General features: G+C 35.8%; 1 protein-coding gene across 1 annotated transcript; it reads right to left on the bottom strand.

Moving 5' to 3' along the window:
* Nucleotides 1-7,743: 7,743 nt before the first annotated feature.
* Nucleotides 7,744-10,242, bottom strand: LOC114354111 (uncharacterized). The gene is made up of 2 exons (XM_028306370.1): nucleotides 9,851-10,242; nucleotides 7,744-9,555 (listed from the first exon to the last, which is right to left on the bottom strand). The coding sequence occupies exons 1-2, from the start codon at nucleotides 9,992-9,994 to the stop codon at nucleotides 7,744-7,746; spliced, it is 1,956 nt and encodes a 651-aa protein (XP_028162171.1). The 5' UTR covers nucleotides 9,995-10,242.
* Between the last annotated feature and the right edge of the window lie 599 nt (nucleotides 10,243-10,841).

Below are 10,841 nucleotides of genomic sequence, written 5' to 3' on the forward strand. Positions count from 1 at the left end.
ATTTTTTGGCTAATATTTATCTGAAGCTTTACATGCAAACAATATTTAACTTCTATGAATTAAACTATCATATTTTGCGATCTAATTTTGAAGATCTCCGCCTTAACCTTACCTAACCCCAACATTTGCAGGTAACTACTTAGGTTGTTGTTAGTGGCAGTATTATAAAGTAGCGAAGTAACATTCTACATAATCCCCGTTTACTGCAGGTACTCGTAATTTAAATTTTGACGTACATTATGTCATAAACTCCACACGCTACAGTGCGAGGTGGTTTTAATGTGCTCTGTGCGAGTCGAGTGCAACTCATTGAATTCCAGAGTGCATGACAGAAGAAGTACTAAGTTATAACTCTGATATGAAGGGTACTTCAATATCAGTGGCATTTCAGAGCCTTTTGATTTGGCCGCGCGGCCACTGCACCCTAAATAGCCACCATAGCATACCATACTATGTTTTTAGTTGCGTAATGTCACTATTACAAATAAAGAAGATCGAAAAGTGTTTAATGTGAATGTTATTCAAAAGGAAGTAATAATCCATCTGCTTATCTAAAATTCATAAAGGAAAGCGCTGGATGCAGGCTGCTATCAACCGACCGATCTCAAAATCATTGTAATAATAATGTATTAGTAGGGGACGTCTTTGCTAGTCCTTGCATAGGTATGGCTGAAAAGACGATGATGATGACGATCTATCCTAACAAACTATTCCCATAACTTTTTATGTCGTTCAAGGTTTTGAATAACAAACTACGATAAGTTGATCATTATCAATAAGTTCCTTAAAGATATTATGAAATGTGCATGTGCGTATTTTATTGCATAATTTTTCAAAAGGACTCAAGCAAAAAGCTTAAAAAAGCTCAACAAAATATGAATATAACAGTGACATTTCAAGAACGGACTCGTCAAAGCTCAAGTGTCGAAACAGGAGCTTTTAACTTGAAACTTTTCTGGCAGCAAAGCTCTTCTTCATTCATGTTTTATTATAGTTTGCTGTCTTTATTTTTAGACACGACAACTAGTTAGTTTACCACTCTTTTAAAATATATTTCTGTATTCATGCAACTTATTGAGGGTGTAAAGAATTGAGAGAAAATGGAGAAAGAAATCACTTATTTTCTCCATTTCCTTTTATGAAATGAAATGTACAGTCACGGAATGAAAAGGTTCGTCAGTTTTCAAATTGATTCCTTCAACGAATCGCGAGCACATATTACCTTTTGAAACTATGTTACAGAATAATCTCGAGTTAGAGAAAATAATCTTTAACTGTTCGTCAGTAAAGTTCAAAATTATTCAGATCAAAGTTGTTTGACGATTTATCTTGTCAAGAAGATTATTATGATTGATAAACTAAAACCTTCTTGTTGGTTCAACCTGCCATTATTATTTCTTTTAAATAAAAAAAAACTATTGTCAATTGGTCAATGTCATCATTGCATTGCACTGATGGGATAGAAAAATAAACAAGCAAAACCTTATTCGTTAGCAAACGTCATATTTATTTAAATGTTAGCAGCACTGTTTCTTGCACTGTTATGTTGGCAGGTTTGACTCTTACAGCACCTAGTGCAAGCGAAAACCGACACTAAGGTGACGAACCTTTTCATTCCGCGACTGTACAATAAATATAAATCTATTCTGGAGGGCACTATTTTACAGGGATTAGTTGAAGAGTTCATCAATAATTAATTGGCAGGTATGTTTTCTTCCATGAATCAATCCAAATTCATTCATTATTTATTGGATAATATTCCCGTGTGATTTTCACTAATTCTGAAATCTTCTTTTACCAACTAATTCCTTACCTTACCATAAGTGCTTTGTTTTTACAACTCTGATCAACTTTAATGTAATTTACGTGCTATTACTTTTCTGGAGATAACTCTGTATCTTAATTTTCTGGTGCTCAAACGTACCATATACCAATGGAATTAAATAGATACCTTAGTATATTTAATTTAATTTAGTCTCATTAAGCATAAACTGCACATTCCAGAAGTCACCACTTTGCCAAACTATTGCTATGATTTATGTGTGCGTTCTACGTATACCTAGTCTGCTAAATATTTTAGGCCTGTACTTATTCACGAACGAATCACAGAGCTCTATTCAACGCTGTGCGTTAGATTTGCTGCTTCACTTTAAGCAAGCATCGTTTGAGAATACGAGCGTTAACTTTCTATCGAAGTCTACACGCAGTAGGTAATCCCCGGGTCTTGCGTACGCTTTTACATTAACGTAAAATGCGTGTACAAACCAATTTAACGTCCTAATTTTAGCTCAGATCCAAGCTCCACTTCTGGATGTACTACAACTCACTTTAATTAGGTCTTACACCTTATTGACCTATTTGGTTCCGTCCCAAGTTGAAACGAGCACAATAAAACCGAAACCTCGACATTGACATTAGTCCAGTGACAAAGCTGGGCGATTAAACGCCCACTGCAGTGATATATCACTATAAATCGATCAGTGTTATCGGATTACGCGGATCAAAACAAGCGTAGAGAGTTATTAGGGCAGCGCGCACACCACACGAACTGTCATGAAAATATTGATGGCTTCTGGTGAGCTGTTGACAGTAGTACTCGTAAAAACATAAAAAACAGAATGGGTCACATTTAATTCATCATCATTTCAGCTACAGGACGTCCACTGCTGAACACAATGATTTCCACATCGCCCGGTTGGTAGCGGCCTGCATCTAGCGCCTTCCACTACCGTTATGAGGTCGTCGTTCCACCTTGTGGGTGGCCTCCACTCCAGAACCTTGCCGTCTCATCGGCCGTCAGTTCTGCGTTCTATGTACCCTGCCCATTGCCACTAACTTCAGCCACATTTAAATTTAATGCATTTAAATCCATATTTTCTTCATCATCATCATTTTAACCTATGGTTGATTACATTGCTGGACGTTCACTCTAACGGTGGTGCCTTAGCACTACTTCTTCTTGAAATCTTCGGACCATAATTATACGCTTGCCAAGAAAGGCGTGGTCTCTTCTAGTAAAATCTTCCTCCTAAGACCAGTAAGACTGAATCATGTTAAAAATCATAATATATTTAGTTTTTCTCATGTAAGACTGAATCATGAGAAAAACTAAATATATTATGATTTTTAACCTACCAAACATGCGTCTTAACATACGCGCAGCCTAAAATGCAAGACATTACAACGGCGCAGGCGCACTGCAGTTGGCAAACGCGCGCGCGCACTTCCAATTAATGTTTCATCTTCGCACAGTAATCATCTGTACAGGTGTTGCTCAATTAATACAGTAGATAAAACAAACATTTATATTTTAGAAGGAGCTAGTGGATTTACAATGTAATTTCTCCTATCAGCCTTGAACATGGTTTATTTATTTGACCATTCATTCAATTGACGGGATGTCAATGCCTATCAGTGGTTAGACGAGATAACTCGTATGGTTGTGCATGTGATGTTATGGTTTGCAGTGATATCCTATTATTGATATTATCAAGTCCATGGAATTCTGCATTCGTGGAAATAAGTTTTATATCAGTCAGTAACAGGAAACTACAAATAATAAAATTAGCGGAAAAAGCGACGTATCACAAAAAAATAGTCACGTGGGGGAAAAAAAGAAAAATATTTACCTACCATTTACATTAAATCAATATTTACTAGTAAATTATAGGAACCGCTTAATAACTCGTAAATTAACTTTCAAAATGTGAGCTGTAATTACCTAATTTCGATAATTAGGCGACATTAGAGTACATGAGTAAAGCTAATCTTTCGACAGACATTTTTTGTTTGTTTTTCCTCGACATTCAATTTATGTTAGCATTCAAATACAAATGGTAAGACTTCAGGTCTATTTTATATTTCTTTCTGACTAAATCCCTTTCAAATTCTAAGAAAAACAAAAATGTAACTACCAACCTAGAGGAAAAATGAATACAAAATTTTAGCAAACATAAATATTAATTGCCACTCAGACCTTTTCAATATGCTATTGGGATTTTCGTTTCTTGGAAGACAGACAAAAGGTAATTAAACTATTCATTAACAATTTATTTTATAAACATTTTGAAGATCAAAATATGAAAAATTATAAGAAGCCGAAGCTGCTTCGTTCTTTTAGAATATTATTAGTTTGAATATCAGGAAATAACTATAATAAGAGAAATATACTAGCTTCTACCCGCGGTTTCATGTGTAAAAGGTCGATGTGTCACGAAGAGTTAATTACTCTGCGCTGTATCGTCGTTTCAGCCAAATGACGTCCACTACTGGACAAAGGCCTCCCCCAAGGTTTTCCACAATGAACGGTCCTGCGTGCCCGCATCCAGGCTCTTCCCGCGACTTTTACCAGATCATCGGTCCACCTAGTAGGAGGCCTGCCCTGCCCACGCTACGTTTTCCAACCCACGGTCGCGACTCGAGAACTTTCCTGCCCCAACGGCTATCGTCTCTACGAGCTATGTGCCCCGCCCACTGCCACTTGATTTTAGCAATTCTGAGAGCTATGTCTGTATGTAGTATAGCTAATTAAAACCGCTTAATTTCATACAAGAAACAAAAAATTTTGGGATAGTGTTTAACATTCGTATGGATTTTCACTTATGCGTTCCGCAGATGAAATGCGTATCTGAAATGCCTTTATCGAATTCTTGGCATTAACAATGCCAAGAACACTTTGAATTTACCAAATAAGCTACTTTTTTCTAGAATGTATCTAGAAGTTATTATAGAGCAGCAATATTATCCACGAGCTAAATTTTTGATAATATGTAAAAATCAAATTTTATTGCCTAAGGTAGGAATCGCAGCCACGACTCTCCGCTTGCCGGGCTCTTAAGCTTGATTTTAAAAAGGCTGTCTCTATTAAAAATGAGTTAAGTTCAAATTACAATGCTAACAAGTCAAATAAAGAATTTTGTCTAATCAGTTTCGAACCCCGCTTCCTACAAAGATCAATCGAGAAGTAAAACATTGCCATTTAAAAACATAACCTTTGGATTGCCGAGTTAATTATGACGAAATCACGCCGTTGCCAGCCCTGCAATGTCATTGCCAAGGTATTGTTCGGCGGAAGACAAGGGGTGCCAATCTCGATTGTAGCCCGTTTCTAACTATTGTTAGCTGTCATACTGTGTCGATAGCTAAGGGTAACACCACGCTATAGCGTTTGTTGTACTTATGCTTCCGTGTTGCGGATCCAATGAAAGCTTAACTTTCCCTGGGACAAACTTGACCTTCTTGACGTTTTTGGGTTAAGCTAAAGTAAGATGGTGCAACCCAGTCTAAAAGTGCCAGTTCCACACTAAAAGTAGTGTGGGCCAGCTTAATTGTAAGTACAGAACAGAGTTTTGTTGAACGCTAACCAAAAGTAAAGATATTAGTCGTTTATTTTCTGCTTCATTTCTGTTCATTCACCAAAATTATTAGGACCCTAAAAGCTTTGTAGTGTATTCTTACCCTAAAATTAGATAGGTAAGTAGGTCCATCGTGACACGCCAACTTCGATTTTTATGAAGGCCGAGAATTTTAATTAGATCAAGACATTACTCGTAATTTTTGGCATGCGAAAATAGAGTGTTTATTTCAATGCTTTAATTTCACTTGCCAATTTTCAAGAGACGATTGTAAATATTTTTATGTCCACCAACAAGATATCATTTGTTTTGATCATAGCATCATTTATTTCAACATGAAAAAGTACCAACTTGCTCTAAAAATTGAAATTTTAAAATGTTTCCTCCATAAAATTGAAACTTTTATCTGAGTACTTGAATGGATTCTAGAAAAATAAGAAGATATGAGTTCACTTTATTATAAATATAAGCCTTATTTGCAATATCAACTTTATGGGAGTTACTGAAAGTCAAAAGCTCCTTGTAGCTAAAAGAGCCTATTTGTAAACCTCCCTTCTTGGCAGCTTAATGTTCTCTGATGATTTGTGTCTCTCAACACACATTACTCTAGCGGGTACTTGCATACATTTTACGCGCGTATAAATCAAGCTTAGTTACAGATAACTCTGCACCGTGACAAACGTCTAAATTAACGTGATGTAAATTGGAACTACAAGATTGATAACGCAAAATCGTCGGGCCTTCAAAGGTTTGTTTGCAAGTGGCGCCCCCATTCGTGTTCATTCGTAGCCTTGTTGCACTGTAAGGTCTGCAGCCGATTGTCGCGCATCTACCGAAATAGTCGCCAATGGATGACAATAGATTTCGTCAAACAGCTGTATGGGATTGATTCACGACGCGACCAGTCGCTCGATCTGTCGCCAGCGCATGCCCTGTTGCTTGAATTTGTTACACAATGTGTAACTTTGTTTATAGTTGAACCAAAGGTACCAAAATAAAGTGAGATTATGACCAAATGTTAAAGTATTGTTATTTAACATTAAGAACTTAAAAGGGGCTGTCGGATGTTTCAAGTGAAGTAACACGAACCTCTAAATTACCTAAAACATTTATTTTAGTCTTATTAAAACTATTTGCCAGCATTTAAGTATAATTACAAGTAATAGAGTTTAAAACTAATATCTACGCAAGACTCATAGGCACTTGTTTGAAGTAGGTACCTGTAGAGCGGCGACTAAGTCGTTCCCTACAAAAAAATCTAATAAATAAACCAGTTCACTCATTTCCATGAATACAAAATTCACTATGGTTATAGTTAATGACGAAATCTTTTTGCAACACAATCATTTTATCTTAGAATACATTATTTAAAATAACTACATTACCTACCTGAAATTCCTACAATATCTATGTGTAACTTTTTTCATATATTTCACTGGCAACCCCAGCCCAGTCTGCCCTGTTATAAATTACCGGTGCGAGCGTATGTCATAACGTTGTAGTATAGCTAATGAGCCGTTGCCGACGCGGCGTCTCGTGAAGTATGATGCCGGCATCCTCTGTCTCAATGTGCCGTCTGTCTATGGAAACGAGAAATTTGACTCCAAATGTCTGAAGGAACAGCAGATCTGACTGAAATTTTGTTGCAAATTCGCTTTTAATACTACTACATAAAATGCAACATTGTTTAACTAGATGTGCTCTCGTCTGTTATATAAAATTTTAAAAATAATATCTAGCAAGTGTGTACTTATACAATTTTTTATTAGTGCCTACAAGATGAATGCACTCATCAAACATGCTAAAAAGGCTTTATATAGGATTGGTGAAAATTAGGAAAATGGTATTTATTTTAATTGTTCTAATGTAGGCTTAAAAATACGGGACGATCGTGTCCTAGGTATTAGCAGAACTTACATCATTGTAATGATAGCTAATAAGGCTAATAGCTAATCCCTTAATTAAATTAAATTGTACATAACTCTACCTACGCGATATCATACTGTTGGTTATTATCTTGATACCAAACTAAACTACAAAACTAATCAAAGTTATAGCGACTACTTAAAAATATAAGCCTAATAACTACTTTTTTTTTTAAATAAGAATGAATTAACACAATAGGTATTTAAATAGAATAATTTTAATATTAACATAAAAAATTTACAAGTGGTATAGCTTTAGTTCTATTGACAATGTAACATTCGATTTTGATTTAAAATCGTAACTTAATCCACATTGCCAAATTGCATAAAAAGTAATGTAATCTTGCTACAGTGAATTTACTTTGTCTAGCTAACTAAAGGAACACATAGACTCTATGTATTATGTTATTAATAATACTAATACATATACTTATTATTAAAGCAAATTAACCACGATCATCAATTTACTTCAAATTTTCGTAAACAACATTTGTGGTGATTTCAGCTGAGGTAAGATCATTCGCCCAACTAAATGTTGATATATCAGAACTAATAGATATAAGAGACGAGTTATTTTCAAAGTGGTGCCTTATCCGCCATTCAGCAAGCTGCGCCTCTGTCGGCTGCATCGCGGAAATGTATGTGGGCGTGCTGCTTTTATCACTCCGAACAGAATTCGACCTTACAAAATGATTGACATAAAGCTTACTGTCATCTGGCACAGTGAATATTTTACCATTTTTCGAAAATATATCATCCTCCATGAAACTATCAGTGTTACGCAAAGGAATTTTCGGCGGTAACACCAACGCATCCACATTCCTGTGTCTCACGAAGACTAACCTCTTACTGCCTTTCAACAAATTCGGATTCTTTCTTATTATCATATAAACACACATCGCGCCTAAACCCAAACTTATTAAACCCACACCAATGCTAATGTACAAAATAGAAGGGCTCTGAAAGTATCTGTAAACAACATTTTGTGATCCTTCCAACGCCGATAAATTGTAAGTCACACAACTATGCATTGGAATCGCAACTGATGTCAAATCGATAGGACAAAACGTATATTCAGTAGTTGGGAGAATATTATATCTATAGACCCGTAAGAAAGTAGGTATTGTTCTAAGGCAGTATACTTCGTTTGGACAAGAGGACTGATACCACAAAAGTCCATACCCATTAGGAGCTGCTGACGAACCAACTTGCATCACTGAAACATCACTGTTCCTGAGTAAGAATGTAGGTTTCAACCAGTCAGATTCAGATACATCCTTCAATGATCGCGATGGTCGCGATTCCTTGAAATTATTAATAAAACTAATGTTTGGACAGTCAAAATATGCAATTGGTGAAACCACTCTGAGGGATGTATTATTTGATGGCTCCTCACCGAAACTACATGATTGGTCTATAGAAGTTACAACAGAATCCTTTGAAAGCATTGTTAAGCTCTCAATTTCTTTATCCTGGGAAAATGTGCTGCAGTAATTTTGAAGTTCTGTAAAAGATTTACCGAACATTTCTGTAGGACGATGACAAGTTGGATCTATAGGAATTAACCCATTTTTTGACATTTTAATGAGGTCTTCCTGCAAACAGTCGCATTGCCATGAATTACCATGAAGGAGAATCGTTGGATGAGAATCGACTGTCAAAATAGATTTAAATAAACTTGGTGGGACTGTTATAAGAAAGTTGTCGTTTAAAAAAAGTGATTTAATGGATACTAAGGAATCGAAAGCTCCCAAACCTATGGCGGTGATGTGGCATGAATTTAAAAATAGAAATTCGCACGACTTGAGTCCCATAAATGTGTGGGCTCTTATAAACCTTCCAAAATAGTTTGAAGAAAGATCGACTCTGGTTAATCGATCTGCGGAAATGCTTCCAGTAATATAAGCTGGGTTCCATTTACCGCTATTGATCACGGTGAGAGTACGCACAGTGCGACGCAAAGCTCTTAGAGCATTTCTCTCCATAATTTCGAAAGTGCAGTTTCTCATGGAAAGTACTTTTAACTTGGATAATCCGACAAATGTATCTGACATCCACTGGGAAATAGTTACATCTTCCATGGTAAGAACTCTCAAATTGCCTGCAAAGTGCCCAAGGAATGATGTAGAGGGAATATGACGTAAGTTACCCCCTACAATCTCAAGATTGTGAATGTTCGGTGGCATTCTGCTCATCCAGCGAACAGGTAAGGTTTCATTAGGGAATATGGGATGTTGAAGGGAGAGTCTAGTGTTTGGGCACTGCATTCCAGCCTCCTGTAACAAAAGAAAAACATAAATTAATTAGAATTCTACTATCATTTCCAAAGGTAAACAGTATCAATGTTAGCTGTTTTTTTTTAAGAAAAATTAATAAAAACTATGAAGTTAATACAAATGGCTAAATAATATTATATTATTTCATGTGAAAAATTGCTTTAAGTGGTTTCGTGTGTAATTAAATTAGTGAAAATTGGTAATTTCATTAAAAGCATTTCTGTTTGCCTGTACATAATAAAAGCCTCATGGCAACGACAAGATCCAGAAATAGTAGCACAAATTAATACATTACCATTACAGCAGAAATGACGTCACTTTCTTCGTTTCGATCGAACATCACCCCCGAACATTCGATTAGGCAGTTTGTAATTTCGCATTTTGTCGACGTATAAGAGACTACAGTTGTCGGTCGTTTGACAGCCATGAGGACGATCATAGTGAAGCTCGCCACGATGATGGCTCCGAAGATAATTTGAACCACCAAGCGGAGCCAACCGTGGCTGCATGATGTATTCCTGCAAAAACCAAAATTCAAAAGGATTAATTACCTCGACTTGATTTTCGAAATAGTCCTAACGATTAGGAACCAAGTGAAAAATATTACTCATGACTAAGGTTGAGTTGCACCATCTTACTTTAACTTTAACAACGTAATAAGTAAGTCTATCAAACTCCATACAACAACACCGGCTGTGATTATTGTTACGGTTAGTAAGGGTGGTGTAACTTAGGCTTAGTCACGACTGTTATAGAGTTTAGTTAAGTAAAAGTCGTCTAGTCGCTATAAAACTCTGAAAACTCAAACATCTCAAAGGCATAAAATAAAAAGTAAAAAAACTAAAACCCTAACTAAACGTTGTCAAAGTGCTACGGTAGGTAGGTATATGTAACATGTGACTACGCCTTTCCAAACATGAAAATTACTATGCAACTACATTAGCAAGTTTGTTCAGTTCAGTATTCTGAAAATCTTGTTTTATACTTTTTCAGCGTCGTTTTTTGTCGTAGTTGGGTTTTAGTTTTTTTACTTTTTATTTATTATTTGTACTATTTTGGTGTTAAAGTGTATTTGTGGCGCATAATATTAACAAAAATTAAATTGATGAACTAATAAGTAGTAAAGAAGCTATGAACGAAAAGATGTGAATTATATGCAATCAGCCCTTGAATACAGGTAAAGTCACAAGCAAATGCTAGTAATATATATATATTCAAAATGTACAAGTAAAGCGCTTTCAAATGATACCAAACACGGCATATTTATCTTAACTTTATTTTTTAAC

The sequence above is a fragment of the Ostrinia furnacalis genome, unplaced genomic scaffold (genome assembly GCF_004193835.3).
Source record: "Ostrinia furnacalis isolate ACB-3 unplaced genomic scaffold, ASM419383v2 OfSCF1918, whole genome shotgun sequence".
In the NCBI taxonomy this organism is placed as follows: Eukaryota; Metazoa; Arthropoda; class Insecta; order Lepidoptera; family Crambidae; genus Ostrinia; species Ostrinia furnacalis.